The sequence below is a fragment of the Haliotis rubra genome, unplaced genomic scaffold (genome assembly GCF_003918875.1).
Source record: "Haliotis rubra isolate DU_JTF1 unplaced genomic scaffold, ASM391887v1 Scf285, whole genome shotgun sequence".
Classification (NCBI taxonomy): Eukaryota; Metazoa; Mollusca; class Gastropoda; order Lepetellida; family Haliotidae; genus Haliotis; species Haliotis rubra.
The window spans coordinates 638,259-663,976 of record NW_025766947.1 but is presented as its reverse complement, the minus strand read 5'-3'; the positions used below and the strand labels follow the sequence as shown (position 1 = coordinate 663,976).

General features: G+C 40.3%; 1 protein-coding gene across 1 annotated transcript in view; it reads right to left on the bottom strand.

Moving 5' to 3' along the window:
- Positions 1 to 226: 226 nt before the first annotated feature.
- The window catches only part of LOC124281580 (solute carrier organic anion transporter family member 4A1-like), a 58,077-nt gene continuing 32,585 nt past the window's right edge, over positions 227 to 25,718 (bottom strand). Inside the window, exons 2-13 of the mRNA XM_046717525.1 lie at positions 23,342 to 23,524; positions 18,811 to 19,136; positions 17,582 to 17,779; positions 15,606 to 15,708; positions 15,083 to 15,204; positions 14,588 to 14,706; positions 13,360 to 13,498; positions 13,024 to 13,222; positions 12,338 to 12,509; positions 11,664 to 11,908; positions 11,008 to 11,072; positions 227 to 1,237 (exon numbers count right to left, since the gene is read on the bottom strand). Coding sequence (XP_046573481.1) covers positions 963 to 1,237; positions 11,008 to 11,072; positions 11,664 to 11,908; positions 12,338 to 12,509; positions 13,024 to 13,222; positions 13,360 to 13,498; positions 14,588 to 14,706; positions 15,083 to 15,204; positions 15,606 to 15,708; positions 17,582 to 17,779; positions 18,811 to 19,136; positions 23,342 to 23,487 — 2,109 coding nt within the window. The 5' untranslated portion in view covers positions 23,488 to 23,524 and the 3' untranslated portion in view covers positions 227 to 962. The remainder of the gene's footprint in view (positions 1,238 to 11,007; positions 11,073 to 11,663; positions 11,909 to 12,337; positions 12,510 to 13,023; positions 13,223 to 13,359; positions 13,499 to 14,587; positions 14,707 to 15,082; positions 15,205 to 15,605; positions 15,709 to 17,581; positions 17,780 to 18,810; positions 19,137 to 23,341; positions 23,525 to 25,718) is intronic.

Here is a 25,718-nt window from a genome sequence, read left to right as displayed (position 1 = left end):
GACTAGAGCTAGGGTTACGGGGGTGAGCTAGGTTTAGGTATATTTTGGACCCTTTTGGTCGATTTGGATGCCGTGTTTGCCTTTGGGCATGTGCGGGGGTGCGGTCGGATGTAGGCAGCGCAAAAATCGCATGTTTGGTACTTATTTGGGCTATATATGTTACATATTATATGTATATAGAACATTCACAGAGGTTTAAAGATACAATATATAACAATATATTAAATATTTTATAGTGTTTATTAAACAAAAACACAACAACATTCGTGAACACGAAACTGTGGTTTTATCTGGAAAATATTATTTTTTCACACTTATATTTGTAACACGAATATCCTTCTACTAGGATTAACTGCTTCCTATTTACATAGCAGCTGACGTTATAGAAACTGTTGCTATGGTGTGGTCTGACTGTGTGGATGATGCAGCATGTCGAAAATACTGACGATTGTGCCTCGATCTGGTGTCAACAATGCATTGGCACGAAATAAAATGAAATGTTCAAAGAAAGCTCTGCGTACATACAGACGTGAAATGCCACGAGTTTAGTTACGTGTGAACAAACATCAGCCATTTAAAAGTAAGTTCTGAGTGCTTGTTGAAAGGTGGCGTTGGGACAATGAGACGTGGAACGGTATCCCAGGTATTCCGTTGTGTGTTATCTAGAGAACAACTCAGTAACATACAACGATGACCTTTACCAGCAAGCAAAGCTACTCAGAGAAACGGAGGGTCACAATCGGGTGCAATCTGTATCTGTAAATGAATTTATTTTCAAAATTCCTGAGAATAAACTATTTTTCGTGACGATTTCTTCCCATGACGCTAGTTCTTCATCATAACCCGAACAGGTTGTCGATCTCCTATACAGCTACATGTGATGGCACAGAACCCCACTGTACACACCCTTGTCTGAAGTGCTCCATCCGGACGTCCAATCATGCCCTTGATGATGCCAGGCATCAAAACACACTCTCCCTATCTGTGATTGTTTTCTTCAGGTCTCCTTTCTCTTCCTCAAGTGCAGAGTCCTCTGGCGGAGGTCTGTAGAAATACTGGGCGAGGAAGAAGAAGAAGACGGCGACTCCTTTCACCATGATCCACCAGATAAAAATACGTATACCCATCTCGGACTTCTCGTAGATCCAGCACGACCCTGTCTGTCCGCAGATGTCCTGCCACACCCTGCAGGCACTGTCTATGATGGTCCCCAGCATCAGGGGCCCTGGCGTGGTGCCTAAAACAGGGCGAGCAACCAGCAGCGATCACATGCTGTTTAACCAGCTTAAAATAGAAACAATTCCAGAAAGAACCCAGTACAAAACCAGTCTATGTGGTTCCCGAACTGGTGTACTGACACCTGCAGTCGATTTACATTAGTTCATACTTCATACAGCAGTACATACTTCATACAGCAGTACATACTTCATACAGTAGTACATACTTCATACGGTTATACATACTTCATACAGTAGTACATACTTCATACAGTAACACATACTTCATACAGTAGTACATACTTCATACAGCAGTACATACTTCATACAGTAATACATACTTCATACAGTAATACATACTTCATACAGCAGTACATACTTCATACAGCAGTACATACTTCATACAGTAACACATACTTCATACAGTAGTACATACTTCATACAGTAATACATACTTCATACAGTAATACATACTTCATACAGTAATACATACTTCATACAGCAGTACATACTTCATACAGCAGTACATACTTCATACAGTAATACATACTTCATACAGCAGTACATACTTCATACAGCAGTACATACTTCATACAGTAGTACATACTTCATACAGCAGTACATACTTCATACAGTAATACATACTTCATACAGCAGTACATTCTTTATACAGCAGTACATACTTCATACAGTAGTTCATACTTCATACAGTAATACATACTTTATACAGCAGTACATACTTCATACAGCAATACATACTTCATACAGCAGTACATACTTCATACAGTAATACATACTTCATACAGCAGTACATACTTCATACAGCAGTACATACTTCATACAGCAGTACATACTTCATACAGTAATACATACTTCATACAGCAGTACATACTTCATACAGCAGTACATACTTCATACAGCAGTACATACTTCATACAGCAATACATACTTCATACAGCAATACATACTTCATACAGTAATACATACTTCATACAGCAGTACATACTTCATACAGCAGTACATACTTCATACAGCAATACATACTTCATACAGCAATACATACTTCATACAGCAGTACATACTTCATACAGCAGTACATACTTCATACAGTAGTATATACTTCATACAGTAGTACATACTTCATACAGTAATACATACTTCATACAGCAGTACATACTTCATACAGTAATACATACTTCATACAGTAATACATACTTCATACAGTAGTACATACTTCATACAGTAATACATACTTCATACAGCAGTACATACTTCATACAGCAATACATACTTCATACAGTAGTACATACTTCATACAGTAGTACATACTTCATACAGTAATACATACTTCATACAGTAGTACATACTTCATACAGCAGTACATACTTCATACAGTAATACATACTTCATACAGTAATACATACTTCATACAGTAGTACATACTTCATACAGTAGTACATACTTCATACAGCAGTACATACTTCATACAGTAATACATACTTTATACAGTAATACATACTTCATACAGTAGTACATACTTCATACAGTAATACATACTTCATACAGTAATACATACTTCATACAGTAGTACATACTTCATACAGTAGTACATACTTCATACAGCAGTACATACTTCATACAGTAATACATACTTCATACAGTAGTACATACTTCATACAGTAGTACATACTTCCATACAGTAATACATACTTCATACAGTAATGCATACTTCATACTTACTTTATACAGTAATACATACTTCATACAGTAGTATATACTTCATACAGTAGTATATACTTCATACACAAGCAGTACATACTTCATACAGTAATACATACTTTATACAGTAATACATACTTCATACAGTTATACATACTTCATACAGCAGTACATACTTCATACAGCAGTACATACTTCATACAGTAATACATACTTCATACAGTAGTACATACTTCATACAGTAATACATACTTCATACAGTTATACATACTTCATACAGCAGTACATACTTCATACAGTAATACATACTTTATACAGTAATACATACTTCATACAGTAGTATATACTTCATACAGTAGTATATACTTCATACAGCAGTACATACTTCATACAGTAATACATACTTTATACAGTAATACATACTTCATACAGTAGTATATACTTCATACAGTAGTATATACTTCATACAGCAGTACATACTTCATACAGTAATACATACTTCATACAGTAATACATACTTCATACAGTTATACATACTTCATACAGCAGTACATACTTCATACAGTAATACATACTTCATACAGTAATACATACTTCATACAGTTATACATACTTCATACAGTAGTATATACTTCATACAGCAGTACATACTTCATACAGTAATACATACTTTATACAGTAATACATACTTCATACAGTAGTATATACTTCATACAGTAGTATATGCTTCATACAGCAGTACATACTTCATACAGTAATACATACTTCATACAGTAATACATACTTCATACAGCAGTACATACTTCATACAGTAGTATATACTTCATACAGTAGTATATACTTCATACAGTAGTTCATACTTCATACAGTAGTATATACTTCATACAGTAGTACATACTTCATACAGTAATACATACTTCATACAGTAATACATACTTCATACAGTAATACATACTTCATACAGTAATACATACTTCATACAGTAGTATATACTTCATACAGTAGTATATACTTCATACAGTAGTACATACTTCATACAGTTATACATACTTCATACAGTAGTATATACTTCATACAGTAGTATATACTTCATACAGTAGTATATACTTCATACAGTAGTACATACTTCATACAGTAATACATACTTCATACAGTAGTACATACTTCATACAGCAGTACATACTTCATACAGCAGTACATACTTCATACAGTAATACATACTTCATACAGTAATACATACTTCATACAGTTATACATACTTCATACAGTAGTATATACTTCATACAGTAGTATATACTTCATACAGTAATACATACTTCATACAGTAATACATACTTCATACAGTTATACATACTTCATACAGCAGTACATACTTCATACAGTAGTATATACTTCATACAGCAGTACATACTTCATACAGTAATACATACTTCATACAGTAATACATACTTCATACAGCAGTACATACTTCATACAGTAGTATATACTTCATACAGTAGTATATACTTCATACAGTAGTACATACTTCATACAGTAGTACATACTTCATACAGTATACATACTTCATACAGTAGTACATACTTCATACAGTAATACATACTTCATACAGTAATACATACTTCATTCATACAGTAATACATACTTCATACAGTAATACATACTTCATACAGTAGTATATACTTCATACAGTAGTACATACTTCATACAGTAACATACTTCATACAGTTATACATACTTCATACAGCCAGTACATACTTCATACAGTAGTATATGCTTCATACAGTAGTATATGCTTCATACAGTGAGTACATGCTTCATACAGTATACATACTTCATACAGTAATACATACTTCATACAGTATACATACTTCATACAGTGGTATATACTTCATACAGTACATACTTCATACAGTAATACATGCTTCATACAGTTAATACTTCATTATTGTACATACTTCATACAGTACATGCTTCATACAGTAATACATACTTCATACAGTAATACATACTTCATACAGTAGTACATACTTCATACAGTAATACATACTTCATACAGTAATACATACTTCATACAGTAATACATAAGAGTTTACATACTTCATGTAATACGTACTTCATACAGTAGTATATACTTCATACAGTAGTATATACTTCATACAGTGTACATACTTCATACAGTAGTACATGCTTCATACAGTTATACATGCTTCATACAGTATCGTACATACTTCATACAGTAGTACATACTTCATACAGTGAGTACATACTTCATACAGTTATACATACTTCATACAGTGAGTACATACTTCATACAGTGAGTATATACTTCATACAGCAGTACATACTTCATACAGTAATACATACTTCATACAGTTAATACATACTTCATACAGTAGTATATACTTCATGCAGCAGTAGTACATACTTCATACAGTGCATACTTCATACAGTAGTACATACTTCATACAGTTACATACTTCATGCAGTAGTACATACTTCATACAGTAATACATACTTCATACAGTAATAATAGCATGCGATACTTCATACACATAGTTCATATACATCGTACTTACTAATACAGTAGCGGTTCATGCTTCATACATGCATGCTTCATACAGTAGTATATACTTCATACTTTATATACATGTATATACTTCATACAGTAATACATACTTCATACAGTGATACATACTTCATACATTGTTATACATATATGCTTCATACGGTAGTATATGCTTCATACAGTAGTACATGCTTCATACAGTAATACATACTTCATGCAGTAATACATACTTCATACAGTTATACATACTTCATACAGTAGTATACATGCTAATACATACTTCATACAGTAGTTACATACTTCATACAGTAATACAGTATACTTCATACAGTGCATACTTCATAATTTACATACTTCATACAGCGTAGTATACTTCATGCAGTACTGCATACTTCATACAGCAGTACACATATTTCATACAGTGGTATTACTACTTCATACAGTAGTTATACTTCATACAGTAATACATGCTTCATATACAGTAATACATGCTTCATACAGTTATATATGCTTCATACAGTAATACATGCTTCATACAGTAGTATATACTTCATACAGTAATACATACTTCATGCAGTAATACATACTTCATACAGTAATACATACTTCATACAGTAGTATATGCTTCATACAGCAGTACATACTTCATACAGTAGTACATACTTCATACAGTAATACATACTTCATGCAGTACGGTGTACATACTTCATACAGTGGTACATGCATGCTTATACTTCATACACAGTAGTATATGCTTCATACAGTATACATGCTTCATGCAGTATACATGCTTCATACAGTAGTTACATGCTTCATACAGTAGTACATACTTCATACAGTAATACATACTTCATGCAGCAGTACATACTTCATACAGTAATATATACTTTCATACAGTAGTACATACTTCATACAGTAGTACATACTTCATACAGTTATACATACTTCATACAGCGGTAGTACATACTTCATACAGTGGTATATATACAGTAATACATACTTCATACAGTAATACATACTTCATACAGTGGTATATGCTTCATACAGTTGGTACATACTTCATACAGTAATATATGCTTCATACAGTTAATACATGCTTCCATACTACATACAGGTTATGCATACTTCATACAGTAGTACATGCTTCATACAGTAGTACATACTTCATACAGTAATTGTCATGCTTCATACAGTAATACATACTTCATACAGTTATACATACTTCATACAGTATAGTACATGCTTCATACAGTAGTACATGCTTCATACAGTTATACATACTTCATACAGTTATACATACTTCATGCACAGGTAGTACATGCTTCATACAGTAATATATACTTCATACAGTGGTACATGCTTCATACAGTATAGGTATATGCTTCATACAGTGGTACATGCTTCATACAGTAATACATACTTCATACAGGTATACATACTTCATACAGCTTCAGTACATACTTCATACAGTAATACATGCTTCATACAGTAATGCATAATGCATAATACATTCATACTGTTACATACTTCATGCAGTGAGTACATGCTTCATACAGTGGTACATACTTCATACAGTAGGTACATACTTCATACAGTAGTACATACTTCATATACAGTAATACATACTTCATACAGTAGTACATACTTCATACAGTGGTACATACATGCTTCATACAGTATGTACATACTTCATACAGTACACATACTTCATACAGTAGTACATACTTCATACAGTAGTACATGCTTCATACAGTAGTACATACTTCATACAGTAGTACATACTTCATACAGTAATACATACTTCATACAGTAATACATACTTCATACAGTAATACATACTTCATGCAGTAGTACATACTTCATACAGTAGTATATACTTCATACAGTAGTACATACTTCATGCAGTGGTACATACTTCATACAGTTAGTACATACTTCATACAGTGAGTACATACTTACATACTTCATACAGTAGTAATACATACTTCATACAGTAAGTACATACTTCATACAGTAGTATATACTTATATAGTTCATACTTCATACAGTAGTACATACTTCATACAGTAGTACATACTTCATACAGTAATACATGCTTCATACAGTTATACATACTTCATACAGCAATACATACTTCATACAGTAGTATATGCTTCATGCAGCAGTACATACTTCATACAGTAATACATGTATACAGTACATACTTCATACAGTAGTATATACTTCATACAGTAGTACATACTTCATACAGTAGATACATACTTCATACAGTTATACATACTTCATACAGTAATACATACTTCATACAGCAGTACATACTTCATACAGTAATACATACTTCATACAGTAGTACATACTTCATACAGTAATACATACTTCATACAGTTATACATACTTCATACAGCAGTACATACTTCATACAGTAGTATATACTTCATACAGTAGTACATACTTCATACAGTTATACATACTTCATACAGCAGTACATACTTCATACAGTAATACATACTTCATACAGCAGTACATACTTCATACAGTTATACATACTTCATACAGCAGTACATACTTCATACAGTAGTACATACTTCATACAGTAATACATACTTCATACAGTTATACATACTTCATACAGCAGTACATACTTCATACAGTAGTATATACTTCATACAGTAATACATACTTCATACAGTAATACATACTTCATACAGTAATACATACTTCATACAGTAGTACATACTTCATACAGTAGTATATACTTCATACAGTAATACATACTTCATACAGTAGTACATACTTCATACAGTAATACATACTTCATACAGTAATACATACTTCATACAGTAGTACATACTTCATACAGTAATACATACTTCATACAGCAGTAATACATACTTCATACAGTAGTACATACTTCATACAGTAGTATATACTTCATACAGTAGTACATACTTCATACAGTAGTATATACTTCATACAGTAGTACATACTTCATACAGTAATACATACTTCATACAGTTATACATACTTCATACAGCAGTACATACTTCATACAGTAGTACATACTTCATACAGTAGTACATACTTCATACAGTAGTACATACTTCATACAGTAGTACATACTTCATACAGTTATACATACTTCATACAGCAGTACATACTTCATACAGTAGTATATACTTCATACAGTAATACATACTTCATACAGTAATACATACTTCATACAGTAGTACATACTTCATACAGTAGTACATACTTCATACAGTAGTACATACTTCATACAGTAGTACATACTTCATACAGTAATACATACTTCATACAGTAGTACATACTTCATACAGTAGTACATACTTCATACAGTAGTACATACTTCATACAGTAGTACATACTTCATACAGTAGTACATACTTCATACAGTAATACATACTTCATACAGTAATACATACTTCATACAGTTAGTACATACTTCATACAGTAGTACATACTTCATACAGTTATACATACTTCATACAGTAATACATACTTCATACAGTAGTACATACTTCATACAGCAGTACATACTTCATACAGTAGTACATACTTCATACAGTAATACATACTTCATACAGTAATACATACTTCATACAGTTATACATACTTCATACAGTAGTACATACTTCATACAGTAGTACATACTTCATACAGTAGTACATACTTCATACAGTAATACATACTTCATACAGTAATACATACTTCATACAGTACATACTTCATACAGCAGTACATACTTCATACAGTAATACATACTTCATACAGTAGTACATACTTCATACAGCAATACATACTTCATACAGTAGTACATACTTCATACAGTAATACATACTTCATACAGTAGTACATACTTCATACAGTAATACATACTTCATACAGTAGTACATACTTCATACAGTAGTACATACTTCATACAGTAATACATACTTCATACAGTAGTACATACTTCATACAGTAATACATACTTCATACAGTAGTATATACTTCATACAGTAGTATATACTTCATACAGTAGTACATACTTCATACAGTTATACATACTTCATACAGTAGTTCATACTTCATACAGTAATACATACTTCATACAGTAATACATACTTCATACAGTTATACATACTTCATACAGTTAGTACATACTTCATACAGTAGTACATACTTCATACAGTAGTATATACTTCATACAGTAATACATACTTCATACAGTAATACATACTTCATACAGTAGTACATACTTCATACAGTAGTACATACTTCATACAGTTATACATACTTCATACAGTAGTACATACTTCATACAGTAATATATACTTCATACAGTAATACATACTTCATACAGTTATACATACTTCATACAGTTATACATACTTCATACAGTAGTACATACTTCATACAGTAGTATATACTTCATACAGCAGTACATACTTCATACAGTAGTACATACTTCATACAGCAATACATACTTCAGTACATACTTCATACAGTAGTACATACTTCATACAGTAATACATACTTCATACAGTAGTACATACTTCATACAGTAGTACATACTTCATACAGTAGTACATACTTCATACAGTAGTACATACTTCATACAGTAGTATATACTTCATACAGTAATACATACTTCATACAGTAGTACATACTTCATACAGTAATACATACTTCATACAGTAGTACATACTTCATACAGTAGTACATACTTCATACAGTAGTACATACTTCATACAGTAGTACATACTTCATACAGTAGTACATACTTCATACAGTAGTACATACTTCATACAGTTATACATACTTCATACAGTAGTACATACTTCATACAGTACTATACATACTTCATACAGTATATACTTCATACAGTACATACTTCATACAGTAGTACATACTTCATACAGTTATACATACTAGTACATACAGCAGTACATACTTCATACAGTAGTACATACTTCATACAGTAGTACATACTTCATACAGTATTACATACTTCATACAGTAGTACATACTTCATACAGTAGTACATACTTCATACAGTAATACATACTTCATACAGTAATACATACTTCATACAGTAATACATACTTCATACAGTAGTACATACTTCATACAGTAGTACATACTTCATACAGCAGTACATACTTCATACAGTATTACATACTTCATACAGCAGTACATACTTCATACAGTAGTACATACTTCATACAGTAGTACATACTTCATACAGTATATACATACTTCATACAGCAGTACATACTTCATACAGTAATACATACTTCATACAGCAGTACATACTTCATACAGTAATACATACTTCATACAGTAGTTCATACTTCACAAACATCAATCCACCAACTGAACATCCATTACTCCAATACTATTTTCTGAGCACAAGGGATCTAGGTTGAAGAATAACAAGGGGCACACATCTCGGTGTACTGGAACAGGAAGTGTTATGATGTAAGGATACCGATATATGCGTACCTCCAAGTCTCAGGAACAACCACTGGAAGCCAATAGCCAGAGATCGCTGGCCACCTGGAACACATCTGAAATAGGACGAGTGAGTGAGTTCGGTTTGATAAACAAACACAGCATGGACTATAAACAAACACAGCATGGACTATAAACAAACACAGCATGGACTATAAACAAACACAGCATAGACTATAAACAAACACAGCATGGACTATAAACAAATATAGAACCATGTGCAAAAGCCGTTGTTCTACCACACACAATCGGCCAGGTCTCATTTAGCAGTAACTACCAGACCTTTCTGCCATGACAATGGGCACCGGTGTCTTATTCATGGACATGAAAGGCATCGCAGTTGGCTGTGCAGATGTGCGTCCTCTTGGTGACCAAGAAACTTATAATCTGGGTTCGTACCACAGTTTGCCATAGTTATTGTTCTGGATTTGTGAGCACCATAGTCATAGTATTGGGTTTCGTCTGTGCCTGCCTCACTTCCTTCTTTCCTGCAACGGAAACTGACAATTGCAGAAATACAAGAAATACTGTTCAGTACGGGGTTAAGCTCAACTCACTCACTTGTTTTTAGCATGAGTACTGGGGATGAGCCTGTTGCCAAACTTGTATGTGATTTGCGTCACACCCACAGCTTTAATGTAACGCACCTGAGAGTTGCTGTCTGTGATGGCGACACGACCGTGAACGTGAGCAACATTCCCAGGAACAGCAACGGCGCCACAACGTACAGCAAGTAGCAGTCAGACGGACAGATACCGTCCATGGCGCCCGGGACTGTGATGTTGTTGGTTAATGAGAACGTTGTGTCCGCAGCCGCTGTGACGTTGTCAGACCACGCTGACATGTTCATCAGGTGTAAGCTATTCTCCACACAGGAACAATTCCTATACATCTGAAACACAAGACCGATGACTGGGTGTAGTCATGGCTGCTTCATAGTCTGCTTCATTTCAACTTTTCACCAGAGTGGAGTTAACTTATTAGCTCTTCACTCGTTGATACAAAGAGTTAAACCCGTTTCTGTTGCCCCCAGCTGTGATATTACTGGAATATTCCCAATAACTGCCCAAAAATACTGCCGGATGTATCAGAGCGGTAGGGGATCTCGACTTCAGTAAGGGCATGCCGTTAATCACACTCATCATGTATACGTAGTTGATGGCAAGGGCACCATGCTGCATCTTTGGGGGTGTGATCACATGTAGTGACTCAGGTCACACCTTGTCACACAATACATTGACAAAACCCTATGAACAAGCACGATGTTTAGTGAGTATTTTTCTAGAATGTCGCAAGGCCAAGGTCAAGTGTAGAACGTTACCTTTATGGGGCCCATGGGCCCATCTGTCCAATCATATTGCAGAGAACATCCCGCGTGACATGGCGAGAAGTAAATGACATTGTCCGCTCCACACACTGGTTCGTAGTTGAGCTCCGAGCAGTGACAGGCCGAGTTGCAGGATCCTATCAGATTACTCTTTCCTTCTCGAGATCTGAAGTAAACATGAATATGGTAAACGGTGATTGGAGTAGTGATGTTTATGATGACTACCACGATAGCTGGGCTGATAACGATGAAGACGATGATGATGACAGTGCAGATACAGACGGTGATGTGAGTCGCGATGTTGGTGGTGATGATGATAAAGATTGCGTTTCAAAGACTTCTTCGAACACACGGATATCAGATGTCAGAAGGTGCTATACATTAGCAAGCGGTCATGCCGTTCACTGCTGTCCATATATAGTAGCCAATTGGTACATCATCTCATCATTCATTGCATTTTGAGCGACGTTTGCTACAAGTTTAATGGTGACTTGTTCTTACAAGGGGAGTTAAGTGGGAATCAAATTTACTCCAAAATTTACACGTGAATTTCATACTGCTAAATTCCCTCACTTGAACGTATATCGAATATATGAGGGAATGCCGAGCGAAGAGTCTCGATCTGAACGCACTATTGAGGCCTGCGTAGATCCAGCTTCTCATGTTCTGTTCCTACTTACTCAAGTGTACTGTACTGCACTGTCACGCCCGCCATCTTGGGTTTAGGACACTGGATGAGGAAGAGGCCGCCCACGACGAGAGCGATGCCACAAACGATCATGCAGAGCCGGATGATGCCGCGACACTTTAGCTCCATCTTCTTGACGATGTATCCCCCGAACAGCATCCCTCCTCCTGCACCTGGCACAGTTATCGCCCCTGAGAACACAAGAGTGGTGCCATCCTCAGGAGAGTGAGTGAGTGAGGTTTAACACTGCTTCACAACGTGCCTCAGATGACCATGTGACTGATGATGTCAGGTCACAATATTTTCATTGTCTACAGGATCTACCTACCCATGATCATACTGGCGTAGGCAGCCTGAAGGTTGAACTGCTCTTGGAGAAACTTGGCGCCGAAAGCCGCCATTCCGCTAACAGCCATACCCCCCATGCACGACGCCAGCGACAAAAAGAAGAACGTTGGGTTCTTGATCTGTTCCAGGGAGACAATATATACATGAATTGAGACTGTACATATATGCCACATGTGTTGTTATTGCTGAACAATGTCCTCTAGTCATCTAATATGTATGTATGTGTGTGTATCTATGTATACTATCCCAAAATAGAAACGCATAGGCGTTTTGTATTTTAAAAAATCTATTAATTACCTACTGTGTTCAAACAATCGTCAACAAAAGTGTTGATAACATGAAATTACACAATTGCACAAGTGAAAAGTCGACTTTACCTGAAAATGTTGATTTTGATGAGATTTCTTACAAGAATGAAAAAGGCATCGATGACCACAATGCAACAGAAATCACCTTCCAGTTGAAATTGTGCAGCAAAGCGCATGCACTGTCTGGCTATAAAAATCCAGATTACTTTCGGAAATCGGCATTCGTTTTAAAGGAGTTCCAAGGTCAAATCACTACGCCACGTCTTGACGCTGCGACAAGGAACATCGCCATTGAAAGAATGCACGCTGAGATTACCAATCTTCTGTTGCCAGGCGTCTGAATGTTAGTCTGAGCACGATATCACTGCTTGCAGCTCGTTACAACCAAAGAGGTATAACAAATGACCGTCCCTGTACAGGCAGACCTCGAGTCACCACTGCAGCCCAAGATCGGTACATCCGGGTACTACATTAGCGTGATCATACTGCCAGACTGAGAGCCAGGTAACCCGACGTCGGGACCATGCTACGTGGTCACGATTGCGCTCAACGTCTCCGTTATCTCAAATTATCCACTTGGTTATATAGACATTACCTTCTTCTAAACTGATGTAAAAATTCATTTCTTAAAGTCAATTTGTGGAAGAGTTATACATTGTTATTTAAAATGTATTTATTTATAATATTTATCATGAATGGAGAACTGAAACTATGTAATAGAAATACCTTTTCGACAATAAAGACATATCTTATCTTATTTTATCTTATCTTATCGTATATACCCACATACGAATAGTACTGGTGAAATCACTTCATGTCAAGATAACCAATTGTCGGTTACTTGGGACTTATTCTGGAGTTCTATCGAGATATGCCGATTGCAAGTGTTTTATTACGTACCAAACTCCCCATCGCCCTCGGGAAGTCCCTCCAGCTTCTGCCAAAGTCATCTCTGTCCGTTTCAGAGTTGAAATCTTGATACGCTTCTGACTTCCGGGCTGCCTGAATTGCGGCGCTACCTGGATATGCCAGATGTAGAAAAGAAATCAAATTCTATTACCATACCATTTTACTCAGGGTTTAAGCCATGTCTAACAGGTCGTAGAAAATTGGGTTAAGGCGCCCGACGAATGGGCCCCTGGGAGGTGACGTGTTTGTGATGTCATCTCAGCACCCACAAGAGGGTCTGTCTCTGCAGCATACAAGCTACCGTACATGACGGCTGCCGACTGAACAAGGTATATAATCGGGGATCGAAATATAAAATGCTGCGGATCCTGGTATGACTCATCGACGCAACTCCGGAATTCATAATTAGTTCCGACAGTCTTGATTACACGACTACAGATACGCTTTCTTATGCACAATAATATTTTACTTGGTCGTCATGGTTACCTGGTAATATTGTGGGGTAGGCAAGCATGGGCAAGGCGATGATAAACATGACACCACCACTGATGAGGAAACTGACCCACCACGCCCCGACCCAGCGGGGATCCGCAGGGGTCAAGTCTATTCTGAAATAGTGCAATTAAGAGGATGTTTATATGTCCTACACTTATTGAGGAAATGTTGTGGACATGCAGATGTCTTAAGGTGAAATATAATATTATAGCACAATAAGAAATGCCTTACATCGCAGTCCAGCATCCATCACGTTATTTGTGGAAGTAGTAAACGGTAAACGGACAACAGTAAGGACACATATCTGTTAATATTGCTAATTTTAACCTTGAACGACAACAGAGTAAGCTATTGGATGAATCACTAAAACCAGAGCAACGCCAAATCCTGCGGCGTAAAGATTTAAATTATTTGTTAACTATTGGTTATTCTGTAATGAACATTCCTGTTTGACGGGGATTCACTGAGTAGTGTCAACACGCCGCCGGGAGAGTTGTTTCATCCTTGTACTTACTTTGAGACGTCGACTTTGTCAACGTCGGTGAAGACATTGAGGAATTGTCCGCCCACTGTGTAACCGGAAGCAACACCGAGCGATGCAGCAGCATATACGATACCTGCAACATCAAAATGGCCGATATTTGTAACACCAGACACAGCCGTTATTTGTAACAACAGGCACAGCCGTTATTTGTAACACCAGGCACAGCCGATATTTGTAACACCAGGCACAGCCGTTATTTGTAACACCAGGCACAGCTGTTATTTGTAACACCAGGCACAGCCGATATTTGTAACACCAGACACAGCCGTTATTTGTAACATCAGGCACAGCCGATATTTGTAACACCAGGCACAGCCGTTATTTGTAACACCAGGCACAGCCGTTATTTGTAACATCAGGCACAGCCGTTATTTGTAACATCAGGCACAGCCGTTATTTGTAACACCAGGCACAGCCGTTATTTGTAACACCAGGCACAGCCGTTATTTGTAACACCAGGCACAGCCGTTATTTGTAACACCAGAAACAGCCGTTATTTGTAACACCAGAAACAGCCGTTATTTGTAACACCAGGCACCGTCGTTATTCGTAACACCAGGCACAGCCGTTATTTGTAACATCAGAAACAGCCGTTATTTGTAACATCAGAAACAGCCGTTATTTGTAACAACAGGCACAGCCGTTATTTGTAACACCAGGCACAGCCGATATTTGTAACACCAGGCACAGCCGATATTTGTAACATCAGGCACAGCCGTTATTCGTAACACCAGGCACAGTTGTTATTTGTAACATCAGACACAGCCGTTATTTGTAACAACAGGCACAGCCGTTATTTGTAACATCAGAAACAGCCGTTATTTGTAACACCAGGCACAGCCGTTATTTGTAACATCAGGCACAGCCGTTATTTGTTACACCAGAAACAGCCGTTATTTGTTACACCAGAAACAGCCGTTATTTGTAACACCAGGCACAGCCGTTATTTGTAACACCAGGCACAGCTGTTATTTGTAACACCAGGCACAGCCGTTATTCGTAACACCAGGCACCGTTGTTATTCGTAACACCAGGCACAGCCGTTATTTGTAACATCAAGCACAGCCGTTATTTGTAACATCAGGCACAGCCGTTATTTGTAACACCAGGCACAGCCGTTATTTGTAACATCAAGCACAGCCGTTATTTGTAACATCAGGCACAGCTGTCATTTGTAACATCAGAAACAGCCGTTATTTGTAACACCAGGCACAGCCGTTTCTTGTAACAACAGGCACAGCCGTTATTTGTAACACCAGGCACAGCTGTTATTTGTAACATCAGGCACAGCCGTTATTTGTTACACCAGAAACAGCCGTTATTTGTAACACCAGGCACAGCCGTTATTTGTAACACCAGGCACAGCTGTTATTTGTAACATCAGGCACAGCTGTTATTTGTAACATCAGGCACAGCCGTTATTTGTAACATCAGACACATCCGTTATTTGTAACATCAGGAACAGACGTTATTTGTAACATCAGGCACGGCCGTTATTTGTAATATCGATGGACGACACAAGACCTCACGATAGGAAACGCACCATGGGCGACACATGGTAGGCAACGCACGTCTAGACTGGACGATAAAGAATGGCCCGCACGGAATGGACGACATACGATGGACGACACGGAATGGACAACAACATGTACGGGACAGAGTGGTGCTTGTATTTTTGTTGATATTTTTCGGTCTCTTCTTCTAAATATAGTTCCCTCAAGTCCAGTGAACCATTTAGTTTTGGGGCTAAAACGTCTGGACAAAACATTATTTAAACAGTAAACAGAAAACAAAAACAACAACAACAACAACAACAACAACAACAAACAAACAAAACTCACACCACTGAGGGACACCAGTGTCACGTGCTGTAAACCACAGGAATGAGCTACCTCGTCTGCCTTCCATCACTGTATATTAAAGACAGTGAACAATGGAGTATTTACCTAGATAAAAAGACGTCATCTTGGCCTGTGTGTTCTCATCAATGAAGGTCGTTCCGAGGGTAAACATGGGCGTGGCTCCAGCTCCGTGCAGCGCGTTACCGAGCATGAAGAAGTAGACGTAGTTTTGTAGGTAGGACTCTTTCCGTACACCGCACTCGGTACTGTTGCCTATCTCTGTGCATGATGTTTCGTGGACATCTGCAAGGGCAATAACTGATACTGTTGTCTGAGTGGCAGAGTCTTGATGCGTGAGGGTGTGTGTGCGTGACTACATGCACGTGAGTGAAAACTCTTTGTCCACGGAAATCCCTAAAACATACTTAACCCAGAGCAAGTCATTTCTGGTCCTCCAGTGAACAAATTACTTTACAATCTGACTAGATATACATTGCAACATTAACTTTGGGCGTATTGAATATTCCAGCCATGGGAAATATATTAAAAAAAAAAAAATGTAGAAACCCTTAAAGTATTCCATAGGATTCGTAATAAATCATGAACATTAACTCTATTTTCCACCGGTCGTTTTCGATGAAGAGAAAGGAATGGGTTAATAAAAATAAAATGGAATCGTAACCTTGAGTGATTTTACGTCCCTTAATTTTGACTCAGATAAAGGGAGGGTACCTACAATGAGCATGGGATGGCAGGGTTACGGTTTGACTGTAAGGAATGCTTGTAAGAAGGGTTTAAGATTACCCACACTACTGATCTGTGACAGGAGGCATGTTTAAGGAAGGTGCTGATTACATGTGTCTCAGCAGAACGAGCGTGCCCCCCTGCTAAGGGACGACCTGCTAACGGACAGCAAGTAGGGTGACTTCATCCCCCGTATAGCCGCGGGGAGGATGGGGCACTGATGTTGCCAGGGACTGAACATACATTTAAAATTATCTATGTCTTTCCTTTAAACAATGTCAGTGTCGTGGCTGTTCAATATGCGTAAATATGTGTATATATTTATCTAGTTCATTTTTCACCAAGAGATAAAGCTATCCAAAGATGCTTATGAGCGTAGACTCTTTAAAGTAACAAGTGCGATTCACAACACACATACACAGTATAATTGCATGCTCCAAAGGTTGAACACGCTATGTAGTTAGTGAGCACTATGTCTCTTCCTCACCTACACAAGGACTTCTGGTTGTATACATCATCAATGTATACAGTTTTCACTCACCGGGGACGCTTAGTTCTATGCAATTGCAATGTATACAGTTTTCACTCACCCGAGGACTTATAGTTGTAGACACCTGCAATGAAGTGTGGAAGAGCAAACACAAACGACCCCAGTCCCAGGAGGAAGATGCCACCAGCGATGAGACGAGGTTTGTTGCGTGTAGCGCCGTAGTAGCTGATGACGAGAACGAGGAAGAGAGCGAGGAAGTCGTTGGAGCTGATGATGAGGCCGGACAAGGAGCTGGACAGCTCAAACCGTGTCTCTAAAGAGCTGATGATTGCGTTGGTGACGCCGTTGATTGTAAAGCCTTGGAACAGACTGAAGACCGACGTCCAAAACACGTACCAGCGGATAGTGTTGAACACCTGCAGACACCTTTGGAAGATAGAGGAGAGCACTTGACACATAGGCTTGTACATGTATTCGGGACTGACATTTGCATGGGTATAGGCAAAATACAATAGGTTGTGTAGATGCGTTCCTGGGATGTTTGTGAGGGCGTGTTCCTGGATTGTTTGAGTAGATGTGCTCCTGGGATGTTTGTGTGGGCGTGCTCCTGAGATGTTTGTGTAGGCGTGCTCCTGAGATGTTCGTGTAGGCGTGCTCCTGAGATGTTTGTGTGGGCGTGCTCCTGAGATGTTTGTGTGGGCGTGCTCCTGAGATGTTTGTGTAGGCGTGCTCCTGGGGTGTTCGTGTGAGCGTGCTCCTGGGATGTTTGTGTAGGCGTGCTCCTGGGGTGTTCGTGTGAGCGTGCTCTTAGGATGTTTGTTTAGGCGTGCTCCTGGGGTGTTTGTGTGAGCGTGCTCCTGGGATGTTTTTGTGGGCGTGTTCCTGGGATTTTGTGTGGGCGTGCTCCTGGGATGTTTGTGTGAGCGTACTCCTGGGGTGTTTGTGTGGGCGTGCTCCTGGGGTGTTCGTGCTCCTGGGGTGTTTGTGGGCGTGCTCCTGGGGTGTTTTGTGGGCGTGCTCCTGGGATGTTTGTGTGGGCGTGCTCCTGGGATGTTTGTGTGGGCGTGCTCCTGGAATGTTTGAATGAGTGTGCTCCTGGAATGTTTGTGTGGGCGTGCTCCTGGGATGTTTGTGTGAGCGTGCTCCTGGAATGTTTGTGTGGGCGTGCTCCTGGGATGTTTGTGCTCCTGGGTGTTCGTGTGAGCGTGCTCCTGGGGTGTTTGTGTGGGCGTGCTCCTGGGATGTTTGTGTGGGCGTGCTCCTGGAATGTTTGTGTAGAGTGTGCTCCTGGAATGTTTGTGTGGGCGTGCTCCTGGGATGTTTTGTGTGAGCGTGCTCCTGGGGTGTTCGTGTGAGCGTGCTCCTGGAATGTTTGTGGGCGTGGCGTCCTGGGGTGTTTGTGTGGGCGTGCTCCTGGGATGTTTGTGTGGGCGTGCTCCTGGGGTGTTTGTGTGGGCGTGCTCCTGGAATGTTAGGTGTGTGGCGTCGCCCTGGAATGTTTGTGTGAGCGTGCTCCTGGAATGTTTGTGTGGGCGTGCTCCTGAGATGTTTGTGTGGGCGTGCTCCTGAGATGTCTGTGTAGGCGTGCTCCTGAGATGTTCGTGTAGGCGTGCTCCTGGAATGTTTGTGTGGGCGTGCTCCTGTAATGTTTGTGTGGGCGTGCTCCTGAGATGTTTGTGTAGGCGTGCTCCTGGGATGTTTGTGTGGCGCGTCCTGGGGTGTTTGCGTGGGCGTGCTCCTGGAGGGTTCGTGTGGGCGTGCTCCTGGGATGTTTGTGTGGGCGTGCTCCTGGGATGTTTGTGTGAGCGTGCTCCTGGAATGTTTGTGTGGGCGTGCTCCTGGAATGTTTGTGTGGGCGTGCTCCTGGAATGTTTGTGTGAGCGTGCTCCTGGAATGTTTGTGTGGGTGTGCTCTTGAGATGTTTGTCTGAGTGTGCTCCTGGGATGTTTGTGTGGGTGTGCTCCTGGGATGTTTGTGTGAGCGTGCTCCTGGGGTGTTTGTGTGAGGTGCTCCTGGGATGTTTGTGTGGGCGTGCTCCTGGGGTGTTTGTGTGGGCGTGCTCCTGGGATGTTTGTGTGGGCGTGCTCCTGGGATGTTTGTGTGAGCGTGCTCCTGGGATGTTTGTGTGGGCGTGCTCCTGGAATGTTTGTGTGGCGTGCTCCTGGAATGTTTGTGTGGGTGTGCTCTTGAGATGTTTGTCTGAGTGTGCTCCTGGGATGTTTGTGTGGGCGTGCTCCTGGGATGTTTGTGTGGCGTGCTCCTGGGGTGTTCGTGTGGCGTGCTCCTGGGGTGTTAGTGTGAAGCGTGCTCCTGGGATGTTTGTGTGGAGCGTGCTCCTGGGATGTTTGTGTGAAGTGCTCCTGGAATGTTTGTGTGGGCATGCTCCTGGGGTGTTTGTGTGGAAGTGCTCCTGGGATGTTTGTGTGAAGCGTGCTCCTGGAATGTTTGTGTGGGCATGCTCCTGGGGTGTTTGTGTGGGCGTGCTCCTGGGATGTTTGTGTGGGCGTGCTCCTGGGGTGTTTGTGTGGGCGTGCTCCTGGGATGTTTGTGTGGGCGTACTCCTGGGGTGTTTGTGTGTGCGTGCTCCTGGAATGTTTGTGTGGGCGTGCTCCTGAGATGTTTGTGTAGGCGTGCTCCTGAGATGTTTCTGTAGGCGTGCTCCTGAGATGTTTGTGTGAGGCGTGCTCCTGGAATGTTTGTGTGGGCGTGCTCCTGGAATGTTTGTGTGTGAGCGTGCTCCTGGGATATTTGTGTAGGCGTGCTCCTGGGATTTTGTTTGGGCGTGCTCCTGGGATGTTTGTGTGGCGTACTCCTGGGGTTTTGTGTGGGGCGTGCTGCTGGAATGTTCGTGTGGCGTGCTCCTGGAATGTTTGTGTGGCGTGCTCCTGGAATGTTTGTGTGAAGCGTGCTCCTGGGATGTTTGTGTGTGCTCTCCTGGGGTGTTTGTGTGTGGGCGTGCTCCTGGGGTGTTTGTGTGCGTGCTCCTGGAATGTTTGTGTGGCGTGCTCCTGGAATGTTTGTGCGTGCTCCTGGAATGTTTGTGTGCGTGCTCCTGGGGTGTTTGTGTGGCGTGCTCCTGGGATGTTTGTGTGGGCATTACTCCTGGGGTGTTTGTATGTGCGTGCTCTGGGGTGTTTGTGTGGGCGTACTCCTTGGAGTGTTTGTGTCAGTGTACTCCTGAGGTGTTTGTGTGGGCATGCACCTGGGGTGTTTCTGTGCGCGTACTCCTGGGGTGTTTGTGTGGGCGTGTTCCTGGAATGTTTGTGTGGGCGTGCTCCTGGGGTGTTCGTGTGAGCGTGTTGCTGGAATGTTCGTGTAGGCGTGTTCCTGGAATGTTCGTGTGGACGTGCTCCTGGAATGTTTGTGTGGGCGTGCTCCAGGAATGTTTGTGTGGGCGTGCTCCAGGAATGTTTGTGTGCGCGTGCTCCTGGAGGTGTTTGTGTGCGCGTGCTCCTGGGGTGTTTGTGTGGGCGTACTCCTGGGGTGTTTGTGTGGGCGTGCTGCTGGGGTGTTTGTGTGGGCGTGCTCCTGGGATGTTCGTGTGGGCGTGCTCCTGGAATGTTTGTATGCGTGCCCTGGGGTTTCGTGTGGCGTGTTCCTGGAAATGTTAAATGTGGGCGTGTTCCTGGAATGTTCGTGTGTGCGCGTGCTCCAGGAATGTTTGTGTGTGGGCGTGCTCCTGGAATGTTTGTGTGTGCGTGCTCCTAGAATGTGTTTGTGTCGCGTACTCCTGGGGTGTTTGTGTGGGTGTACTCCTGGGGTGTTTGTGTGGGCATGCTGCTGGGGTGTTTGTGTGGGCGTGCTCCTGGGATGTTCGTGTGGGCGTGCTCCTGGAATGTTTGTGTGGGCGTGCCCCTGGGGTTTTCGTGTGAGCGTGTTCCTGAAATGTTCGTGTAGGCGTGTTCCTGGAATGTTTGTGTGGGCGTGCTCCTGAAATGTTTGTGTGGGCGTGCTCCTGAGGTGTTCGTGTGAGCGTGTTCCTGGGATGTTTCTGTGGGCGTGCTCCTGGGGTGTTTGTGTGGGCGTGCTCCTGGAATGTTTGTGTGCGCGTGCTCCTGGGGTGTTTGTGTGCGCGTACTCCTGGGCTGTTTGTGTGGGCGTGCTCCTGGGGTGTTTGTGTGGGCGTGCTCCTGGGGTGTTTGTGTGGGCGTGCTCCTGGAATGTTTGTGTGTGCGTGTTCCTGGAATGTTTGTGTGGGCGTACTCCTGGGTGTTCGGGATCTCCGCGATCAGGAGCACTTGCATGTTCACTCGCCTCTCATCGACACTAATATTCGCAAATTACATGTAAAGACATATAAATAATATGTTTTCGTCATTTATGTTAAAGGAACTTTAATTTATATGTCAATGTAAAAATATTACTTCTCGGGGCCGGTTTGGGTCAAATATCAGGGGCCGGTTCGGGTCAAATATCAGGGGCCGGTTCGGGGGTAATTCCTCACAACGTCAGGGTGAGGGGCCATAGAGTCTGACCACCCGGTGCTCCACGTGGGGTCCAGGGGACCATGTAAACCATGCAAAATCGATAGCGATGTGGTGTTTGCATTTTTTTGAAAGCAATCCTGACGTAGAACAGTGTATGAGATGTCTTGGTGTATCTACATGTAGACATGTTTTCAGAGCACCTACTTTGGCTTCCACGATCCCCATCCGTATTGAAGCTCTTTCTGGTCGTCTTCCGGTTCATCCTCCACCTCGGCATCAAGTCTCAGCTCCTTTTCCCTGACGTCCCCGTCGGCTGGCGGACCGTAGCCTCTCTTATTGTATGGCGGCATGACTCTACGGTAGTATCTGCTGTTGGCGACTCGTAACCTGCCGTGGCAATATTGGCTTGTTACACCGAGCATAAAAACTTAAAATCACATATTACAGACAAATACCATTCCAAGTCAAGAGTGGTTCGGTCATTTGAAAACTGTATTCGACCCGTGAACGTCCGGTTCAGAATGTGCCTTCAGTAACCTATGCTTGTCGTAAGAGGCGACTAACGGGATCGGGTGGTCAGGCTCGCTGGCTTGGTTGACACATGTTATCGGTTCCCACTTGCGTAAATCGATGCTCATGCTGTTGATCACTGGATTGTCTGGACTCGATTATTTACCGATGACGACGTTAAACGCCGTGCGCGACTGCCCTATCGTCCTTTTTTTAAATCGACGGATGACGCTGAACCTGTATTTTTGAACGGGTTTAGAAGGGGCAAAATACGTTTATTGTACTTTGCCTCAGTTACGTAACCACTATAAAACATGAACACCCTCTTTGAACAATACATTAGCACCGCTGCAGTGCAAGTAGTTTTTCTGTCAATAACCACTGTGGATTGATGTATTTCAATAATGCATTCTTTGGATGACCAGTTCACTTTCATAGATAACATAATATATGATGTCTTGGGGAGGGTGGATACAGGACATTCTCATCCGCAACTTATATTTTAACGATGAAAATCTTCGTGCTGTGTTGCCAGTATTAACCCCCAAGTTGTCGGATGGAATATACCTGAATATGAATGGTTCGAGGGATGTGTCTTATTATCGTTTTACATGAATGTTACATATGCTCTGGAGGTCTAGTTAACTATATGTATTGTTATAACAAATATAGCTTGCATTTTCATATTAGTTCAGTTCAGGAATGAGATATCATCATGCATGTCGTTCCCTAGAGTAGGTCAGGAATATTTCGCAGAAGTAAGATACTGGCTCTATTCTGCTTGAAACCGTGTTCCATAGAGAGAGAATTTTATGTAAATGTCCCTGTCTGAATAGATGGAGATGCTTAATTGCTCTCAGTTCATATGTTTTAGACATGGGCAACGAGTCTGTTATTGTATAGATGATTAACATAAACCACACTATGAATCAACAGTGGATTAAACACGGCTGTGTCATATATAGATTGACGTGCGTTATATATTGATTGTTTTGACAATGAAATATTAATCCCTTATGTTGGAAAATTCTATACAGTTTAGCAAGACAATGACTGACCGTGAGTCTTTCATCACAAGGGATGCAAAAAACAGAGGATTATTAATTATGTAATATAAAGTCACTAACTTACCTGTTTTGCATAACATCAACTTGTACTCCACGTCAACACAGTTCGGAATGACATTATGTCGGAATAGATCGAAAAAACTATAGTCCAGGCAATCGCATATGGTTGTGACATTTTAAAGTAATCTGCCAGCTTTACGAATAACCGAACGTTGAAACCTCTCTTCGTGCGGTATATTTTTGACAGGTTTATGAGGAGAAAAGACAATCGTCACGATGTTTTTATTGCATCAGCAGTGGTTGGCCTTGTGTCTGTGCGAGATGAAAGCCTGTATTGTACGCTTTATGTAACTCTCGTGTCAGCAAATAGACCAGGGCGGTGTGTTAAAATGTATGTTAATCTACGCCCAAATGGATATAGTAATAATAGTGTATGTAGTTCAGATGCGGACCTCAGGTAATCCCATGATATGTTTTAAATTTTCCATTATTTCAGGAATTAATATTGACCATAGACCCAGGTTTTCATATTAAGAATTACAAATATGAGAAAGTAAATTGTAATATAAACTGTTTCAGTAACATAGACTGGTGTGTATAAACAGACACGTCACAATGCGTGACGTTTATGACAAATAAACCAGTAGTGATATTCATCTTTTATATATAACAGTTTACAGATATTATAAACTCTATTCTAGCCTCTCCAATATGCCTACCTGTTTCTTTCATAGTTTATGAAACCTCGATCTAAACTGAACAAGACCACGTCTGTGTTTCAAATAGCTGTCTGTCTGAACACAAGTTTAAATAAAGAGTATTCAAATGTGCTGTGCCTTGTATCCCAATATTGTAAGAAATAAAAAATGTGGGGAGTTCGGATCTCAGTCTCACATTAGTCTCTCGAGCTCCATGCACGAACTTTGATCATATCTGTGCCATCCACCTTTCTACTCACTTACCAGAAGTTGAGGAGATTTTAATTTCTTTTCAGGTTGAATAGA